The following is a 21,589-nucleotide window of genomic DNA, read 5'->3' on the forward strand; positions in this document are numbered from 1 at the left end:
TGCCACGTGGAAGGCTGTACTTAGAAATATTTCAAATATACAGGGTATACGGCATCTAAAATATATTAGTGTTCAGCATAATTTTTCCATATTTTCCAGATTTTAGTTTCCCTCTTAACAATCTCCTCTCATCAACAGAATAAAGTATTGAATTAAACAATTGGTTGCTGTGCGGCCAGCTGCTGAGTGACGTCTGATTACCAGTCCCACCCAGTATAGAACTACCAGCCAATCATAAAGCAGACACAGCGTCCACTGGCTCATCAGCATGCAGGTTGTGCACAGTTGGCCAGTCCCAGTGAAACCACCCTGCCATTCACCATTACCACCATATTTTCCCAAAATGGCATGAAGGAGAGGGGGAAAAAAGCCAACTTCTTATTTATATTAGAGAAGGGAAAAAGTTTTTTAATCAGACTGGGGATGATGGGGGTGAGCAAATAAAATTAAAGGTTATTAAAGCATCCGTACTCTGATCAAAGTTGCGCCCATAAACAGATTCCCCCTGAATCAGAGCAATTAGCCGCAGCAGCGTGGAAAAGTTCTCTCTATTTCCTCCTGCTTAATAATGGAAACTAGGATACCATAGGGGAGGAAGCACTGAGGCCTGAAGAAGATAGCTCTCTCATGGCTCCATGTTCAACAGCTTTTAGGCCCACTATAAACAAATTAAAATGTATAAAGCTTTACCATGACTTAATAAAGCTTCGTACACCTTTCATAAGGAATGCGGTTGATACACTACATTCCTAAAAATCACACCAAGCGAATTAAATCAGAGCTGTGGGTAAAATATCATGTACTTTTACAGCTCCAGGCAGTGTTAAGATAGCTCAGGCTGAATTCACTGTGTGCTTGGGGTAGAATGAGTAAAAGTGTATCAATCTCTGTGACTATACACTGAGATTATCTGTTAAGTAGCTCTGCACTCTGGGAAACTAACCGAAGCACACACAGACTCACGCGCATACACGACTAGTAAGTTCAAGGGCTCCAAATTGCTCACAGGGGCATTAGCAGTATTAAATGAAAACATTTGCCGTTCCTCAGTAGCCTGCAACTCCCAGGCACCGGGGTTTAACTAGTATTAGTGTAGTGTGGCTGTGTCTACATAGCCAATAATGACCACGGGAAAAGGAGCCCTCCGCAATAGCAGTGACCCTTTACAATCCATTTTCACACCTCTGTCTCATTGATTGAGTAAAAATGAGAAACTGTAGTGTGTGTGTATGTGTGTGTGTGTGTGAGTGAGAGAGACAGAAATGGTGTTCTCATCTCATCTGCTAGTTTTGCATTGTGTGGATTTCTCGCTAAAAGCCGTTTTAGTTTGCAAATGAAAGGCTAATTGGAATTGAATGTGTTGGGCTAAGACTGATTGATGAGTGCAGGGATGCAGTTGGGGGCAGTAGGGACAGTGTGTGTATGTGTGTGTGTGTGTGTGTGTGTGTGTGTGTGTGTGTGTGTGTGTGTGTGTGTGTGTGTGTGTGTGTGTGTGTGTGTGTGTGTGTGTGAGTTGAAGGGGAAGTTCAATGGAGAGGGCAGCCACTGAGCACAAAGTGTCATTAAGTATTCATAAGTGAGGTGTAGACATTTGAATGACCTCGTTTGCGAGTGTGTTTTTGCCATTATTTACATTTGCATGGCACACAGGGAATGGTCCACCGCCCTGCCACACGGGCAGTGCCCTGGGCTTTAACAAACATGCATACGTGTGTACATGATTTGCCACTGAAATGTCAAAGTCAAGGCTGCTCATTTGAATACTGCTAAAGATGGCTGAATAACAAAAACAGAGTGAGACTAAGGGGTCTCGTTACCCCATGTGAATTGTCCAGAGGCAGCAAGATAATGTACAGTTCCAACCTTTTTCCCTTGTTAGTATGTTTGCTTTAAGTGTGTGTGTGTGTGTGTGTGTGTGTGTGTGTGTGTGTGTGTTTGTGTGTTTGTGTGTGTGTGTGCATACTATAAGTGAGGCTTTCTCTTCAATTTATATGTATGCCTTTTCTTGCATCTACATTTCCATTTCTTCTTATATATTGCGTATGTGTGTTCAGGCCAGGTGGAAGGAAGCAGCGTGCAGAACCGTGGCAGCTAAGACAAGAGAACAGTGATGCAGTGTGGAATGAGCTGGCCTACTTGAAAAACCTCACCAGGAAGCTCTCCATTGAAAAGTAAGTCAGCTGCTGTCAAAGTTGCCGGGCTGAAACAGATTATACCTGCACTGTTGTTGAGTGCGTGTATTCATTTTTCTCTCGTCTTCGTCTTTCTCTCTTTCATGAGTGTGCACATACATGCACGCACTCCCACTGTCCCTTCTTGTTTGTGGGTGTTAAAATTTGAGTGTGCCCTTCCCAACTTCACAGCATCCACCTAGCCCTCCACATCATTACCAGCCAGCAGGGGCCAAAGCACGATCATTAGACTCTGTGCTCATTTGGAAAATTGGCTGCCCAAAAATTCACACATAAAAGTGCAGGAAGTGAAATCACATTATCAGAATCCCTGGCTGTGTCTTTGTGAAATAATTGCATTTTTAATGGAACATTTATGCCAGTCTGTAGTCCTGTTGCTGTTGTTATTAAGTGAGTGTCAATAAGATACTTTACATACTTAAAGTTTGTGGGCCAGGGTTGACATTATCTGATGATTACCGTCTTTTTATGGGGAAAATCTGCTGTGGTTGGAAGTATTTAAAACTTTCGGGTCGTCATGTCCGGTAAAAATAATTCCCTTTGAAAAATATGAAGGCCTAACTCCTTGTCCTAACAGCAAGCGAGCTTCTGACTGTCACGTAGCATTGCCTAATATTGGATGCTCTCTGTTTACACTGAATCTGTTAAATATGCACTTCTGTTACATCATGTAAACAAACCACGTACCTGTCAGCTGTGTGCTCAAAATCAGACTGTAGATATAACCATTTAAAGACTAACTAAATCCCAAACCACTTTATTTGGCTGAAAAACCCATCTTTATGGGTCTTTAGTAGTGTTGTGGATAGATTTAAATTCAAATCTTGACATTTCAGTGCAAAGTATACTTACATACTGTGTGCATGATTACAGCCCTTATTATTAAGCTACATTTTGGGGAGTTTTTCTTTATCCACTGTGAACATCCAAGGACAGAGGGATGCCGTATGTTTATGATTATGATTTGTGATACTGGAATTTATAGATCAAATTAAAATTGAAGTTGAATTGAAATTACTATTTGTCTAAGGCTTTGGGGCATGCTTTTGTGATTGGGCTACAATAAACTTGACTAATTTGTAAAGCACTTTGGGTTGCCTTATGAAATGTGGTATGTACCTAAATAAATTTGCCTTGCCTACATGCTTTGATGATGTAATCTTTAAAAAGCCTTGCCATACTGCTCAATAAATATACATGATACTTTTCCCATTTCTCTGGGACAATGAAATCCCCCAGGACACAGGGACTGGCACAATTTTTTTCTTACGTAAACCCTGCTGTTGACTGAGTGCAGTGATAGTCACAGTGTGACTTTTCTGCAAGAGGAGCTTTTCATTCAATTATTTCTTTGTTTCTTAGTTTTTCCTTCTCTCTCTCTTTCCTCCTGTCTTTGTCTTTAAGTCTGTCTCTGGGTGCAGTATAGCCATTGTCTTGTTTGATCTAGAGAAGCCCCTATAACCGTACCACTAACACTGACCCTCTATGATGCTACACAAGCTTGGCCTAAAGCCACAGTCTCTCCTATCTCCCCTAGCCTTCACCTCTCCTCACCTCTTCCCTCCTCGATCCTGTGCCTCTGTACCCTCCTCTTCCTACTTGTCTTCCCAGTTGCCTCCCTGCGGCCCTCTGTGATGCTGCAGTAGGCTGAGGCCAGAATTCTGGTACTTGCCCCCCACCCCCTCTACCGCTTTCCCCTCTGCTCCCCCTCCTGCCCTGTCCTCCTAATCCCAGCTGAGCTCATTATGATATAGCCTGGCTGCCTCTCTCCAAGCCTGAGCTGTCCGAGCTAATTACAGGCTAGCAGCCCTGGTGCCGCCGATGCTGCCTGTTAAGGGATGTCCATCCGCCTGCCTGCCTGCCTGGCCACGACTAGAGCTGAGCAGAGTTGAGCACTGGATGGTCTGGGGGTGGGGCGAGGGAGGGGGTGAGCAGACTACTGTGAATGTGCAGGGTCCTTGGAACTGACCTGCGAGGGAAACCACGAGGGATGGTGAGCGGCTGGCCTCTTTCCTAGCTGTGTAACTGGCCTGTCCTCTGGGGTTAGTGTTGATCCCCTTCATGTGCCCCTGAGCAGCTCCACCTCATCTCCTCCATTCCCGCCCCCGGGGCCCCTCCTTACCCGGGTGGCTGGTGCAAAGTAAACTTGTCTGAGGTCTTTAAACTTGTGCTTTAGAAAAACTCTCCGTTCCAGGGCACGCATCTGCACACACGTACAACTCAGTGTGTTAAACTAAGTGAATGCCCATCTCTATTCTGCTCCTCATTTTCTTCTGTTGTCAGAAGGAACAGGAACAGATGAGGTTGTTGGGACTATGGACGACGCCAGCTTAACCAAACAGCAATGCAAATCTCCTTTGAGAGGCAACCAAAAAGGCAAAAGTCCGTCCATCACAGTGCAACAACAACAAGAGTTTGTGGAAGCATAACTCCAGGGAAACTCTTGGGAAAGCAGTTGCAGCTCGTTGTTCTGTTGATCGTATTTATAATGATTGTGCTTGTGAAGGTTATGCTAGATAAGTGTTAGCAATGATCCACTAATGGGTAATTAACTCCTGGCAGCTGAAGAATTTAGGGCCAAATAAAGGCCTCTTATAATGCTCTAAATGCCAAGTGGCTGGCTTTAGAGGAGAGTCTCGCGCTTCCTTATCATCATGATATTGCGCACAGATGCTCCCTATCACCTCCTCTGAAAACAGCACTTGTAAAACACCGTCTTAAGGCCCAAATGACCGTTTCCCTGAATGAATATTGCTGGGATAAGTCCTGCACAGTGGGTCCCCAAAGTGTTAGGAGAAAGTTATGAAGCCCAGCCCCCCCCTCTAATCTCTGCACTTGGGTAAGAGGGTGAGCAAAAAGGTTAAACAGGTCTGTTTGTCGGGTCTTTTAGCTGATACACTGCTGTCCCATGGCTAATCCTAATGACTTAAGGGTGCATTAAGCAACAAATTGCATATTCTTTGACAACCTTTTACAAGAAAAATGTAGAAATCGATTTGAGGGATGAGATGCATATTATTTGTTGTGTACATTTCAAAAGACAAGTACTACATGGCCAAAAGCATGCAGACAAGTTTAACTTCTAATCTGCGCACTGGTCAGTCTCTTTTCTGTCACTTTAATGAATCCATGCAAAAAATCAGATATTGACGTAGATTAAAATGGAATTAATGTTAGCTATCTCAAGATTTCATCTTTTCTTGACTACCCTGTTGCTTTCCCTACTTTAGTTGCATCTAGTGGTGAGGTTGTAAAGCTGAAACTTCACCCATGTGCCAAGCGTGTAGAAGAATCACGCAGGCTGTTGTGAAAAAACAAATGGCCCTATCTATTAGGGCTGGGTATTGTTTAAAAAAAATTACAATATCAGTACATATACCGGTACCTTTAAAGCAATACTTATAGAGTACTTCATTAGATGCCCTTAATGTGTATGGAGTGGCATGTATACCATAAAATTTCAAGTAATTGGACTTTTATTTGCTTCAGTCACCAGATAGATAGAAAGAGAGCATCATGACACTTGTTTAACTGCACCTAGGGATTACGGCACCCAGTGTACTGACACCTCTCTTTATCCTTTCAAAACAACCCAACTGGCCACCACTGTTGTTAGACATTGATATTTTGTTGAATTAAGGTTTTGACGTCCAGGGACCAGAGAAATTAAAGCAGCAGCTACTGCTGAGTGTGAGCTTCACACCGAGGAAATTATGAAAGTCCATCCAGCCGCACACACACGCAGTGACTGGGCTAATTGTTAGCATCGCAAGGCTTTCTATCAAGGAGTTTAACAACAGAGTCTAGCCCTTTTGGTGTCAGTATGAGTTTGTTGGAACTGTTAAATGGTATTGGATATTAGCTGCTGCAACAGCTGTGTAGTATGTGCTTATCAGGCAGTTGTAGCACTGAACATTTGCCAGAAGGATAGCAGCTCTGGAGATACCTGTAACAGAGAGCCACCTTGTCTGGCAGAGAGACAATTACTTGACCAGAGACGTTTCGATACCTCTTGGCACGGAGTTGTTTTGGTTGATACCTTAAAGGTACTGACCAGTACCAATACCTTGCCCAACTATCTAGAGCAAGTGCTTTTTGTTAATGAAAACACAACGATTCTTATTTTTAGGTGATTATAAACAAGTAAAAACATAGTTATGTTTATGATATACTATTTTTGCCAATAGATGTCCCTAAATCCTACATACTGGACCTTAAAGAGTCAGTCATTCTATATTAATCAATACTTAGTTTGAAAGAAAGACTGAATAAATAACAGATTTTCAAAAAGAAGTAACCACGTTAACACTTTCACAGATCTGCATACTCTCCTCTCCTGTTTACTGACGCTGTTTTCTGGCATGTTCATGATGTCAAATGTTACACACCAGTAAAAAATAACTAAAAAAGAAATAGTCGTTGACAGCAGGCCTTGGCAATGGGAAAGGTGTCTGTTGTCCGTATTTATTTGGTTTTCTGCATTAAAAAAACCTGCATATTCACACTATTGTTGGTGGAAAATGGGTATTTGTGAGCAACCAATCCTTAAATAAAACTAGCCTCTCATTTATGTCTTCATGTGGTAATAGATTGACAGCATCTGACATGAAGACCAGTCTCTCAACATTTAACCACTTAAGAGCATCTCTAAGATACATGCTGGTGTGCTTTTCGGGCAAAAGACACAGACAAATAACCTAGTTGACACTAAGGATAGTTTTTGATTGAGATTTCCTTATGTTTGTAGTAGATGGCTGGCAAGTAACTCCAGGCAGGGTGGGCTTGAAAATTCGCAGTGGGATCATTTTATCTGCCTCATTATGCATCTGTCTGCGGCACTCCATGTCCATGCTTGTTAATTGTTGTTAAAGGTCTGTTGGTAAAAAGAGGCAGGGATTATTTAGGCCCCATAAACAGAATAAACACATGCAGTGCACCCTCAGACTTAAGATGCTATACTCAGACGACATCAAAGCATAAATTAGCCAGCGATTACTGGGGAAAAAGCCTTTGAGATCATTTGCAGTGCAGCAGCAGTGAAAGCTCCTCTGTAGAGAGTGACCATTATGGACGTGAACCTCCCCAATAAGCGACGTTGACACTAATTAAGTTTAATAAAGTTTACCCTGATGTTCTTCATATTCCTCTATTTCTTTTCGTTTCATCTCGATTTGCTAAAAGGTATTAAAAGTAATGAGAGTCTTTTGCCCCCCGGACCAGGGCTTAGTTGGAGGAGGGACACATTTGCACGCACGCACACACACACACACACACACACACACACACACACACACACACACACACACACAAAAACAGAATGTTTTATGCATGTTTTTAAATCAGACAACTAAGGTTTTTCCTTCATTAATTATTTGGTAAATTAATTATTGTGTGAAAAAAAAACAACTTACACTTAGTAATTATGTTGCAAGCTTCAGTGCACCATCAAGTCTTAGCTGGTCCCATAACAAGATAAAATTAGAGCACAAAGAACACAGTTATTTCAAAGAACTAAACCTCAGAAATACTATTCACAAATACAGTAGAGAAAGTAATGTGCCTATGTGCCTGTGTCCTCTCATATTCAAATAGTCATTGACTGCGAAAGTGGTATTTACTTGGTCCTCATGTTTAATAAATGCAACATTATGATATTGTCTTATTTCATATTAGGATACCTAGAAGCATCAACAAGCCTCTTAAACAAGGAATGTTGTGGACATCCTCGCTTGTTTCCTCCAGTGGTTATTACATGAATCCCCATTAACATCTCATATCAGTGGCCTGTGGCTGGAGAGCCAAACTCTTAAAGACTCACTGTTGCTGCATCACCCAGAGCTAAAATACCGCACTGAGCCATGTAAACTCCACCAGTCACCATTTCTGCTGACAGCAGTGGCTTATCTACCCAAACTCCCTCCATGACTGAACAGCCCTCCAGCTTGAGTTTAACCATTGGGGATTCCCCCCCTACACCCCCCAAAAACAAGAATCTTTCCCCAGCGATAAAAATGCCAGAGGTTTTTTCGCTTTCTCACCCTATTCCCTGCTGTTCCTGTGTATTTTTATGTGCTGAGCGAGAAACCAAGAGGAGGCTGGCATGTGAAAGCACAATGGCTGCCGCAGATGATGTTGTGTTGTACACCCTTGTGGATGGAGGCTGGCAGTTTGTGCTCTAAGCTGTGTTAGGTGCAACACTGGTAGAGACGAGATCAAATGACACGGAGTGGATAGCTCAGGGCTGAAGTTCTAGCGCTGCACGAGAGAGAAAATGTTTTCAAAATGGGGCCAAAAGAGCGGCGTGAGACACAGACTTACATTGCAGACCACATCATTACCAAACATAACACCTGTCTGGTGCCTTTAGTTTGGTTTCTGCCAAGAAACCTCTTTTGCTTTTATGCCTGCTGAGTGTTATTCCACCCTAGGTGAAGCGGCAAGTTGAGAGGGAATTGAAAATTGTCCGGCTAGCTTCATTTGCTTTATAGGAAAAAAGACTTGAAATACTCTATAGAAGGTCTGGCTGAGGAGAACCTTTTCTCCTCTGTGAAAGCGAGGATATAACAGGTTTTGGATCAGATAAATTGCAGGCAGTCTAACATGGAGAAATCGAATTTGGTTCAGGTGCAGGTAACTGTAATGTAATGCAGATCTAAAACAGCTCGTTGAGGTTAGGATTTAGCTCAGTGCTACTGCAGCCTTAACATCATGACAAAACATTCCTTCAAATTCTCGAAGTGATTCTTTATCCATCATCAGGACCCTGATAGGCTGAAACTAGTAAGCACCTGTTTATCAAATGATGCACTCACATAAGGAAGTAAAGTGTGAGGAGTGAGACAGGACAGGAGGATTGGAGCAAACAGGGAATCAGTTTTGTGCTGTCGAAAACAAAATCTTAGTTTTGAAATCTGTTTTAACATATTGCCTTAGGAAAAGCTGTACAAAACTGTACACACTGTAGAAAGATCTGGTTGTTTTTAACAGTATATGCAAATGAAAATTTTCTATTATTGACTAAGTTAGCCAAAAGCGTTGATATATACTCCACTCTAAATGCCAATACAGATAAATGGCAAAATGCCAAATATGGGCCCCATTAATCAGCCAGGGCGATTTTTATCTGTTGATCGCTAGTATAAAGGAGCACCATTGTGACTTTTAGATTTTATAAATATGAGCGGAGAGTAGTCAGTTTTTTCCTGTTTCCTCACATCTAACTGCACTACTGTTGACTAGAACTACAAGTTCACAGCAAAAACAGAAACACATCCAACCTCAGGTTAGCCGTACGCTTCAAAATAACAGCACCGGGGATTCTATTGTGATTTATTTAATTTTACATTCATAGTCTATCTACCTTTTCCATAACAGTACTCTATTTAACATTGTCATGACAGAACCTTCTTTAGTAGTTTAGTATTTGAGTAGTCTACAGTAGTTTCAAGGAGATTCCAAAATAAGATATAGATTGTGTATTGCGATATGCGTATATCACAAGCCTAAAAATATCTCATTATATTTAGGCCGTATCACCCAACCAAATTAATTGTTTTGGTTTTGCATTTATTTTTACTTTCACTAAATAACCTTGGCAAATATTGAAAATAAGTCACCAAATTTGTATTACCAGCCTTGTAACATCCCCGGCTCTGCTAATTCCCCTGTCTGTGGCCAACTGGTGCACACACACTGCAACAACTGAGTGTTCCTGAACAAGGATGCAATAGTCTTCCATCTCCAGACTGTTATGATGTGAAACTGGAGGCTCTTGGCCAATGAACTCAATCTGCAATCTAATCCCTTCTCCATCCCAGAAAGTATGCTTATCCTTCAACAAAATTGAATGTTTTGCATATGAACTTTGGTTTAGCGTCAATACCATCAGTATCCGAAAAGGCATAAAAGAGAAACATGAGATGGAGCAGGCTCCTTTCACATACTGCATATTTCAGCTCATTTGTCCCATTAACAGCTTGGACACATAAGGCAGTGCCGGTGCCTCATCGACTTGAGTTCATTTATGGAGGAAAATCTATAGAGGAGCGACACATATCCATCTGCTTCCTCACCCCCCCTCAGGGAGAGTCATTTGTGTACTTATTTAAGCTGCGGTCAGCCATTAGACCAGGCCTCTACTGGACTGTGTGGGCTAAAAAGCTAATTACTTTCCTTCCCTGTGCTATGGCGATAACTTTTCCCAAGTCATTTTCTTGGCATATGTATGGAAAAATCTCTTGGTTGATCTAGCAAAATTAGATGGGTTGAAACAGTTGTCTAGTTTGAGTTAATTGCCATTATGCTCATTTCAGTTCGCCACAGCCACAAATGCCCTGTAACTCCTCAAACACTTCAGAGTGTATCGTGCGGGCTGCACTCGCTGCATGCCTGAAGAAGTCAGTCAGGAGGAAGACCTACTGTTGTAATGAGGTTAACTGAGGGAAGAATGCCACCAGTAGCAGGAGCTTGTTTCCAGTGTTTCTCTCTGACTCTGTGGAGCAGAGGGGAGGGAAATTAGGTGTGTGTTTCAGGTGTGGTTGTCTCAGCGGGCTTGTGTGTATCCTCTGTAGACTTCAGTTGGGGTCCTAATAATAACTTGAAAGTGCAAAGTCTTGAGCATGGCTCCACATAATTAGCCTTTAGCAGGAATCAAGCTAATTGCAGAGAGGTAATTGGGCACACTTTCCAGTGTGTTTGTCTGTTATGATACACACACACACACACACACACACACACACACACTGTACTCTCCTACCTTGGTGTTTCATGTTGCTTGTCACTTTGATTTCCAGATGAATTAAAAAGCATTTTAATTAGTAGATTTCTTCACCATGTCGTCTTTTCTTTTGGGAAGAGAAAGCCAGTACATGAGATTCAAGTTAAAATGTGTAACAAAAGTTTCTACAGTAATGGAGTCCACAGTGGAATCCAGAGTGATATTTGTGGAGATTTAAAAAGATACTCATTATACAGCGCTTGTGTTGGTAGTGATTTTATATTCATCTATTTCATATTTTGTTTATGCATTTTATATTTGTCGAAGAATAGATTTGACGTATGAGAAATGTGAAGAAAAGTTCATTATGTGTGTGACTGCAGAGCCGGCGTGGAAGAAGAACTGGACATGCTGCGAGTCCAGGCTGCGATGGACCGGGCCACAGTGAAGGAGCTCCACTTGTGTCTTGCTGATGAACACCGAGGTGAACCTCTTTTTTCTTTTATATTTTTTCTTTTTAATTTTTGGGGGAACATGACTCTTTAAAATCTGTTTTGTGGCAGCCTTTTTTAAAAATTTGTTGTTCCCCTTCTGTTGGTAAAGAATTTGTCATCTTAACTTTTACACAATTATTCTTGCAAAAATATACAGTGTTGCTCTCTCCAAAGCCAAGGGTGATTAACGAGCTTAAAGGTCCAGTGTGCAGGATATATTAGCAGAAATAGAATACCATGTAATAATTATGTTTTCTTTAGTGTATGATCACCTGAAAATAAGAATTGTAGTGTTTTTGTTAACTTTTAGAGATATTTATGGAGATTGCAATATTGCACTGCCATGTTTCTGCAGTTGCCCAGAACAGACAAACTAAACAGCTGGTCTCGATAGGGCCATTTGCGTTTTTGCATGGGTCACTGCATTTAGCAGCTCCTCCTACACGTGCGTCAGAAAAACATTGGGTTTTTTTTAAATGTGAAACTGCTTTATACTGTATTTTTCTGTTTTAAATCACTGAGTTTGTTTGTTTTGGAGAGGAGGAGACCTCTGTGGTTATTTGGCTCCTGGTCAAACCTCCTGAACTTCTGGATCAGAAATAAAGTGAGCATACATTAAGATATATGGAAACAGGTGAGGGCACATAGTATGTGCTGGGCTAGCTACCTGGCTGAGATGTTTCAAACAGCATTTGTTTGTGAAACTGCTTCATTCAGTGTTTTTATTGGTTTTAATCTCCTAACCTGTTTGATTTGGAGAGGAAGAGACCTCTGCTAGAAGTTCAGCTCCTGGTAAAAGCCTCCTAAATTAATAAAACTGAAGGAATTCTTATTGGGGGAAGTGTCTGTTTCCTTTAAAGAACAAATAAAAAATCAAACAAAAGAAAAAAACACTGGAAGTATCACCAGTAATGGCAGCACGGTATGCATGTTTAACATGACAGCACCTTCAAGTCATCCTCTTACCTCTGGGCCATGTGTATTAGAGAGCAGAATTAATAAGACAACCCCCAGTGGAATTAATACGACAACTCAATTAAGACTTGATCAATTCCTTGCAAACTGATTGAGAGATCAAGTAGTGCTCGTCTTGTCTGCATATATCATTCCCAATGTTAAAAAGCACATTGCTTTTAAGCCAATCTGCAACCTTTTGTCAGACGCTGACCACCGAAAACACCAGCCTTAATTAACTAGTTCAATATCAAATCTGTCCTCCATCACTTTAATTTTCTTCACAACCAATGATGGTGTCTGTTGGAGATGGGAGCCTGTGATTTAAAGGATGGCACTAATTAAAATAGTGGATCCTCTCTTATTGACAGTCTAGTCAGGAATACTTAGAAATAAGCCTTTCGAGGAGAGACACTTATTTTTACAGCTTGTCAGACAAATAATCGCTATATAAATGTTACACAAGAGCCCATGCTTTCTTGTTTTTTTGTGTTATGTATAATCATTTTCCAGTTCAAATCAGTTAAGAATCAAATCAAATACTGAAACAAAAGCCTTTCAGAGTGAAGGGAATAGCTTTAGAAAATGTGCTCCCCAGGACTCTTGCTTTTTTTTTCTTCCCATGTAACCACTAATATTACTGTTGTATTCTTTCTGCATAAATAATGCACTCTTGGTACAATACCACGCTTAAAACGCCATCCATTAAGTATATTATAAACTTAGGCCATTAAGCAACCTCTGTTTTTTCCTCAACGTGTATTATTTAGCTGTTTTTGAAATATAAAACTCACTTAAAATGTTGTTTCACAACAACTCATTAAGGCTGTATCATCTCGGATATCATTTTGAATGTTTATATTTGAACTAAAACCAATATGTTTAGTGTCAATAGGAATTAAACTGAACATTATTAAGAAAAAAAACTCGAATGGCCACAACATTTGCCCCTGAAGAACCTCTATGACCCGATCAAAGGGATGGAGGGTTGAAACGCTCACGCCAGGATCACACTAACGAAAGGCAGCAGATGAAAGGAACAGGGCCTTTGTGCTGCAGCCCATGAGGAGACGTGGGAGGGACGTTAATGTATGCCGCAGTGCCAGGACCTCCTCCAACTGCGGGTGACTAGGGAGCCACCATGTCTTCTTATCAAGGTAGTGCTGAGGTGCCAACTCCCAAGCCACCAGTGCCGGAGCAGGATAATTGTCTCCCAACCTGGTTATGTACCCCGCGAACACGGCAGCCCTCCTGTCCTATTTGGTGCTCTGTCTGATTGAATGTGACATGCTGGGAAGACAAAAGAGCAGGCTAATTCAAAGTAACAAACTTCCCTGGGCAAAGCGTCAAATGCAAAGCAAGGGAGCAGCAGCTCCTTACAACATAACCCTCACTCTTCTTACTCTCCCTTCTATGGCCCCTTTTTCCAACTCGCTCTCCAAAAGATCAACTGACCTGAAAAGTCAAGGTCGTGAATATTTAATGTTTCCAGCCTCATTGTACAAATTATTTTGGTCGTCCTGTCATAAATGTTTAAGAGGAGAGAATGAAAGGCAGAAAGTTTTATATTGTTTTGTGTTGCCCTTTGCATCAAGTTGAGCTGAGAAGGTATCGCTACTTTTGCTCCACTGTGTGCCAAACAGTGACACTGAGGCTCGTCGGATTGTGTATGCGCACATAAATATGTGTGCATCAAATCCCCGAGCACTTTGACTTCTGCATGCATTCTGTTGTTATCATAAAGACTAACTCATATGTTTGCCAAGGCCACTATTGAAGTTCTCAGAATAAAGCAGCATGTTAGTCTGCGGAGATTAGTTGTCCTTTGGGGAAACATAGTGGACTACAAAGCAGTGCAGCCTGGGGCTGTGTGTTCACGAGGGATTCAAGCACTTCTCTTCGTTTGTTTAAGATCCCTAGAGAGAGGTTGCACATAGCATGTACCACTGTGTGTTTTTGAACACTGTTTTCCTATTTCCACGTGGACTACTATATAAAACACTCTTCATTTAATCAGGAGATAAAAAGGCCACTTGATAAAATTTTAAAAACAGAAGGTGCGTTTTAGCAGTGTGAAAAATTCAGTTCTGCCTGAGCACAGCATCAGTGATTCTGTGTTCCCTCTGGTTTGATTGACATAAGAAGAAAAAAAGAAACTGGACCTTAGGAAGGAAATTAGACTGTAGTAAGGCTAATTGATTTAATGTACCCTCTTTATTATCATTTTATTGATTGAGCAGCCTGAGTTTGACACATCAAGTCACAATAACGGGCTTTGTTCCCCTTTGCAGAATTGCTTCACAAAGTGGTGGAGGAGCACCAGGTCAAAAGCAGCACTCCGAAAAAGCTTTCCGTTTCTTCAGAACGAGTGGAACAGTCATTTAAAAAGGTACAGCACTACGCCGTCACTAAGTGTTCTTTGTCATTGCTAATAAAAGAAACCCTACAGAGCCTTAACTGCGCACAATGGCACTCAAACAATGTGTTTTTTCTAAATCGATAATAATTCAGAAGTGTTCTCTACTCTTTGGAGAGTCTGTGATATTGTCATTTCATTTCCAGGCAAGTGACAGGGAGAAAGTAGTTTGTTTTTCTTACAGCGAAAAATTACAACTGTAGGGGTGAAGAAGAGAAAACCATTCTAAGTTACTTCAGAAAATGCAGTTACTTAACATGAATGTCATATCTGAGCTGTTGGTGGGTTGCATATGTACTTGCACATTTGTGCGCACATGCTTTAAAAACTCCTGCTTGCATGAGTTAAGATGCCCCCCTCCCCCTTTTGCATTCATGGCAGTGAATCATCAAGAGTGGGGATAGTCATCTAATTTTGTTTGAAAGGTACCAGGCTTCACCAGCGGGCAGAGTGAGAACCAAATAAAAGGGAAAAATTGCCTGGAGGCACAAACCCAGCAGGCATGCAGTGTTCTCTTAAACAGTCTCCACCAAAGATCTAACAAATAGACTAAGTGCTCCTGTTTTATGAGGGCGATCAGGGTAAGGGTGTGCCAGTCAAATGTCCGTGGCATTGCCAGGCTGGGGAGTGGGGCATCACTCCCCTCTATGGTTCTGCTATACACACAGTTTGTATGCACTGTGTGCATGCTACCACACACAGGTCAAACCAGGAACTGGCCTTTCACATAGAAATATTCACTGATAATACACACCGTAGAATGACAGCAGGGTTAATTTAGACATGGCAGGTTGTTGTTTTACTAACATTGCAAACGCCGAGTGCTCGGTTAGAGTATTTATGGTAAAAATGACAGATATGCACGGGAAAAAACGAACCATGTTTTACCACTGAGGCCCCATATCTTTGATTCCCTCAGATTGAACAGCTGGAGCGCAGGATGGTGTCCCTTGAGGAGGAGACGGAGAGGCTGAGGGAAGAGAAAGAGCAGCTACTTGAGGCCAAGGAAGACTTGGCCCACAACTGCCGCAGACTCCAAGCCTCCCTGGATCATCTGCGAACCCAGGAAGCTGTCCGTGAAGAGGCAGCGCAGGCCCAGGCCCTGGCCCAGGGGGAGCTTCACTGCAGCGAGATTATGGCTTTAGAAGGCCGATTGGCAGCCTCCCAAAAAGAGGTTACCAAGCTTCATCATCAGTTGCTGAAGCTGAGACAGGAGCTGGGGATCCTCAGAGCAGCCAGGGACTTCCATAGGAACCGCGCAGCAGCACCCGCACGACCAGGCGGGATCGTAAGCAACATCAGCAGCAAGGTCAAATTCAAAACAACTCGGCTCAGAGGTCTGCTACACCGGCACAGCCACCGAACAGTCAGCCCCAATCAAGCCATCAGCTGGCAAGGCCGCAGCCCCAGTCCCACTAAGGACGAGTGGGAGGACATGAGCGCAGATAGGTAATGATACACACGCACACACAGATGCACTTATTCTCACAGTCTCCCTCCTCATTATTTTTAGGTGGTAGAAGTAGAGCGGGTGGGCTGGCTGAATTGTGGGGGGCCCACGCAGCATCGAGGGGACACCGTGCATATGCAAAGCGTAAGCAAATGGGTGATTGAATTTCATCTTCTGTCTAGTTGGTATTCAGGAGCCAAAAGAAGAATGCAAGCAAGAATGATAGAGAGAAGGAGAGAGGAGGGGGAAACTACTGTCAGATCCTTTGAAATATCCTGGGACGCCTTGCTTGGAGCTTATTGACTGAAATTTGCATGCAAAATTAGCCACCTCTCCACACAAAGTTGAACCGACGCCAGAAAAGCCAAGGGATAAGGGGGCCGCCAAAGCCTTGATACCTTCCAGTGATGCCATTTTCATGCACTAGTCACGCTACCCCGAAATTGACAGTTTGGCAGTTTGATTTAATTTACTGGTCCTTTGCATATTCACTAACCCCCCCTTGACAGCGCTAAGGATCCCACTGCAAGTACCAAGCCCCCCAACCCATCTCCCCCACCCACACACACACAGCCGCACATTCATGGAGGCTAACCCCACCCTATGTCTAGTCATGTTGGTTACCTTGTGGCATGTCAATTCACAAATGTGTGTGTGCTACTCTTATTTCCTCCAGCCACCCCCGGTAAACTCCTCCCAACACACACATATACGCTTCCTCTCTATCTTACCCACCCTCTTCTCGCCTCTCTTCGCCTTAATTTAGTTAGATAAATTTTGAATGACCCTACTCGGCTCAGTACCAGATGTCTACAAGCTGTTTAACACCCTCTAAATTAAGAACCATCGACAGTAATTATTTCATGTATGTTTTATGCAAAAAAGCCACTGAGCCAACATTTATTGAGTGATGGTCGGAATGATTTGATTTCAAACACTCAGAGCGATCGCTGATATTTATTTCCCTTCACTTTCTCTCCCTGTATGGCTCTCTCCACCCGCTCTCTCTTTCACACCATCCTGCTAACTCCCCATCTCTTCACCAACTAATTCATCAGGCTGTAATCCACCCCATCTCAATTCACATGAGGCCGTTTAACAGGGACTGGGTGCAGCTATGCCCTGCTTTCCTAATGCCTCTCCATGTGGCTAATAAGCAGCAGTCTAATATACGCTTTACCTGAGAGGAGGATCTAAGTGGATTTGTGAAGAAGGAGTCTAAACTGAGATGTTGTCTTATTTAAGGCACCTGTCAACTGATTTGTTACTGTAAAGCCTTCTGCGTCTCTTATCTCGCAGCGGTCTTCTTCAGCAATATGTCTGATAGGTGCTGGCGGAAATACAGTATTTCTGCCTAAGGAGGTTTGGCCTAAATAGTGCCAAATAAAGATGTCAGACTCGTTAAGGCTACTGACAAGTCTTTGTTTTTTACCCCCTTTCCTTTTTATCGCTGCCTCTGGCTTCCTCTCTCAAGTTTTGAGCTGCTGGAGGCAGCTGACCAGTTTGAGCAGATCAGCAGTTTTGTTAGAGAGCAGGACAGAATGAGAGCAAGAGGGCATGAGGAATATCATTCTGAATTGTGTAAAATTTTACTGTTAGTAGGGGTATGTGGTTTGCAGGGCCTGAATGTTGTAACTTTAGGGGCAGAGCCACTTGACCTGCAGAGGTACACTTTTTGGAGGGCATAAATGCCACATGTCAGGGCGTCAAGGTCAGAAGACAAAAAACACTATTTTGATTGCACTTGAACAGAGTAATCAGTTTCTAATGTGGCTTTAATAAACAGTGCATATAAATATATATGTGATATAAATATATATGACGGCTTACATTTAGATCAAATCTATAATGGTATACCAGTATGTGTGAAACAGACATACACCATATGTAGGTTGCATATATTGTCATAGATTTATGAACAGAATTATTCCCCATAGAGAAATAGCCAATAACTTTAGTTAACATTAATTAATAACATTTAATTAATAACATTGTGAAATAAACACATACTTTTTTTCCAGAGCTGAAAATGTAAGGAGCTAACAAGTGAGCCACCTCCCTTCCTTCTCATCTCCTTTGAGAGTTGCACATGTGCAGTAGCAAACAGGGATTGAGAAGCAACAATACTATATTTTCCCAATCCCATTAGAAACTTCAAAACAAAAGCTCTTTTACGCCTGCATTTTTATTGGTCACACCACACGTGTTGATTGTGTGCATTAGTAAATCCAACCTGATGCTGTACTCTTAAATGAGAGTACTGTGGATATCAGTTAACAGGTGGTTAAGTTTCATCACTGCACTTGCTGCAGTGCTGCTCTGTCTTCTCATACAGAGTGCCCAGAATACGCTCTTCCACTCAGAGGGTGTGTGGTGCTCTGAATAACTGGACAATATGTATTAAAACAGCTTCAAATTTATGGACAGTCCAGCTTGTGCTAGAGTCCGCTCTGCTGCTTGAAGTGACAAGTCACACATGTATATGTTACCGTTGACCAGTCAAGTAACTGTTGCCAGGGCCAACCAAGGTCACAGTGGTCAACGGGCATACTTGTATCCTCCTTGTCTCTTAACTACAGGTTGACCGATATTGTTTTTTCAGGGCTGATAGTGAAGATTAGTGGTTAATGAGACTTATAACCAATATATGGAACCAATATGCATTAACAATAAAAAATAAAAATCAAGGGGGGAAAAAAAGGCAGATACAGATAATCTGCAAAATGCCAGATATCAGCTCTGATAATTGGCCATGCCGCTAATCTGTTGACCCCTCGTGTTTTTTGTAGAAACACATCCAGTAGACAAGTTTGATAGCCTGTGGATACAGTTACCTTGGCTCTTCTTGTCAGATTGGCTTCATGTTTACTGCATACAGGTTGAGACATAGTATCATGCTGACAGTAATATTTGTTAATTTGAATCCACATGTAAAGCGTAATTAGTAGAAAAGTATTTTCAAATTAATGGTCATATGACTTCAGAATTGTACTCAAAAGGCTAAACTTAAGTCAGACCTGTTTAGCTGTTTCATCAGCATTAGGCTGGTAGCTTTTTTCATCAAATGCATGTAGCCCAGGTCTTAGTGGTAGTGATTAGTGATCCTCAGCTAGTCCCTGTGCTCCTTCCAGACCGGGTTTAACCCTAACTAGCCCCCAGCCCTGTCATGTTCCAGTTAGATCCTCTCTCTGTGGTCTTTACCTCCGCTGCTTCTCCCAGGCCCCACCTTAATAAACCCGCCAGCGTAAATGTCACTGGCTTCCACCTTCACGTCAAAGGTCACTGTCAATAAACCTGTGTGTGGGTGAGCGTATATGTTTGTGTGTGTGTGTGTGTGTGTGTTTGTGTGTGTGTTTGTGAGTGTGTGTGTATGTGTGTCCCAGGAAGCCCTTACCGTGTGTCCATCAGATGCAACTTTGCTTGGCTCCGCTCAGCCGTGCCTCTCACACACGTCTGTCACACACAGAGGGCTAATGAAGGCCACAGCCGCTCTCATACATGTTGATGCATTCACCATCAGCACCAGACACTGCAGCTTTTCACTTAATTTACACCCACATTTACACTTCCAGCTCAGAAATTGGATGGGACATTGATTTTCTGTTGGAAGGCGGAGGGGAGGGGTGAAATGCACATATTTTTGCTTGATGTCAACTAAATCAACCATAAAAGGTAAATTGGATTTTAGTCCAGTGGTGGTACTTTCAGAGACAGGGTTGTGGGTTCAACTTCTGGCCTGTAATAAAACCATTCTCACTTTTCTCTACAGTGACAGTGGTGAAGAGTACATGGACAGTCTCAACAGTGCGCCCTTGGGTACAACGCCTCATGGACAACACACTAACAGAAAGGTTGGTTGAAAAAAGGAATACACTTCTACACGCTAACATTGGGATCGTGTGTTAATTCAGTTGTAGTCTACTTGTGCAAGAGTAATATTTTAGTCTGATTTATATGAATAGCCAGCCTTTGAATAGTTTGTGAGCATTCCCAATTTTTCTCAGCCCCGACAATGTGGTGTCGTCAACTCGTGTGTGTGTGTGTGTGTGTGTGTGTGTGTGTGTGTGTGTGTGTGTGTGTGTGTGTGTGTTGTCCAGGTGACATAAATTATAGCAACAGTTTTGAGTATTTTGTCAAGTGTTTGTGTGTCTGTCCATATGTCAGTGCACAGATTTTATTAACACCACAGCCTCACAGCCATGGAACAGGTGTGTAACTATGACCAAATCAAGGTGGAGTTTATACATAGGCGTGGTCTGGCAGTGGAGCTGAAAGTAGCGAGGAAGGAAATAGGGATGGCACCATGGCCCAGACACACCGAACTGATATCAGAAAAGTAGAAGCAATCAGGGCACCTGAACACACCCCAGAGACTACAGCCAACGGCCAACTAGCACGCAATCCCTCCACCTGCATTAGACAGAATAATTCTCTATACCAGCAGGTTTTGGTTGTCTGTATTTGTCATTTATAAAGGGAAAGCGGAAGACCCTCATGACAGATTCAAGATTCTAGTTAGCCAGTTATTAAAAAAAACTAGGGTGACAGACCCTCACTGATGGCCCAACATTGACCACAGGCCAACCGTTGGCTTGCTGTGTCTTGGGCCCTTTGAATTGTCAGGAATGAACTGGAGAGTGGACAAAGTATTTTTGTTATGGAAAAAAAGGAGGAACTTATAACCTTAGAACTTATTAAAAAACAGTGGTGTAAAACAGCCAGGTCCAGGCACTCAGGATGGGTACAAAAGCATAAAAGGCCTGTAATTCTTAGGGCTAGAAACTAGAAACGTTAAAAATACACCAACGTGTATCGGCTTGTGCCTTCTTCAGGGTGCAATGATAGGAGTTGCAGTATTTTTTATATTTTTAGCCCTATGAATTAAAGGCCTTTAATGCTTTTCTAACCATCCTAAATGCCTGGATTGTTGTGGGTTGATGGTGCAGAGACTGTGTTTTAATTCTTTTTTTTATACCACTAAAACTTTGCAGTTGACATCTCATTAGCCTATTTGATTTGTCTTTTTTTGTTTTTTTACCATAAAATAATTTTTTAGGTTTTTGTGATAAGATAAGCCTTCACAAAGACTTTTCTGAGTGTTGTTGTTGGTACTCCTGCTTTTTCATCTCCTCTCCACACCAGTAAAATCAATAGGCCTGGACCCTTGCTCTTGTCCATATCAAGCCACTTCACAGCAGGACATGGCAACTCCAAACCCCAGAGAGATACAGTGTGTCCAGGAAGAAGAGAGAGGAAACAGAGGGACCTTTAAAGATACTCTGTCTCTCTCTTTGTGTTTTTCGAGTGCAGGGGAGCTGGGTAGAAGGTGGAGACGAAGAGAGGCTTGTTGTTGTACATGTAGCCAGG

At 42.3% G+C, this 21,589-nt stretch overlaps 1 protein-coding gene across 1 annotated transcript in view; it reads left to right on the forward strand.

The window, feature by feature from the left end:
* The window catches only part of cntln (centlein, centrosomal protein), a 103,100-nt gene that overhangs the window by 39,964 nt on the left and 41,547 nt on the right, over positions 1–21,589 (forward strand). The window contains exons 13-17 of the mRNA XM_042485352.1: positions 2,055–2,171; positions 11,292–11,392; positions 14,648–14,745; positions 15,692–16,221; positions 19,992–20,073. Of these exons, the coding sequence (XP_042341286.1) occupies positions 2,055–2,171; positions 11,292–11,392; positions 14,648–14,745; positions 15,692–16,221; positions 19,992–20,073 (928 nt within the window). The remainder of the gene's footprint in view (positions 1–2,054; positions 2,172–11,291; positions 11,393–14,647; positions 14,746–15,691; positions 16,222–19,991; positions 20,074–21,589) is intronic.

The sequence above is a fragment of the Plectropomus leopardus genome, chromosome 4 (genome assembly GCF_008729295.1).
Source record: "Plectropomus leopardus isolate mb chromosome 4, YSFRI_Pleo_2.0, whole genome shotgun sequence".
Taxonomy (NCBI): Eukaryota; Metazoa; Chordata; class Actinopteri; order Perciformes; family Serranidae; genus Plectropomus; species Plectropomus leopardus.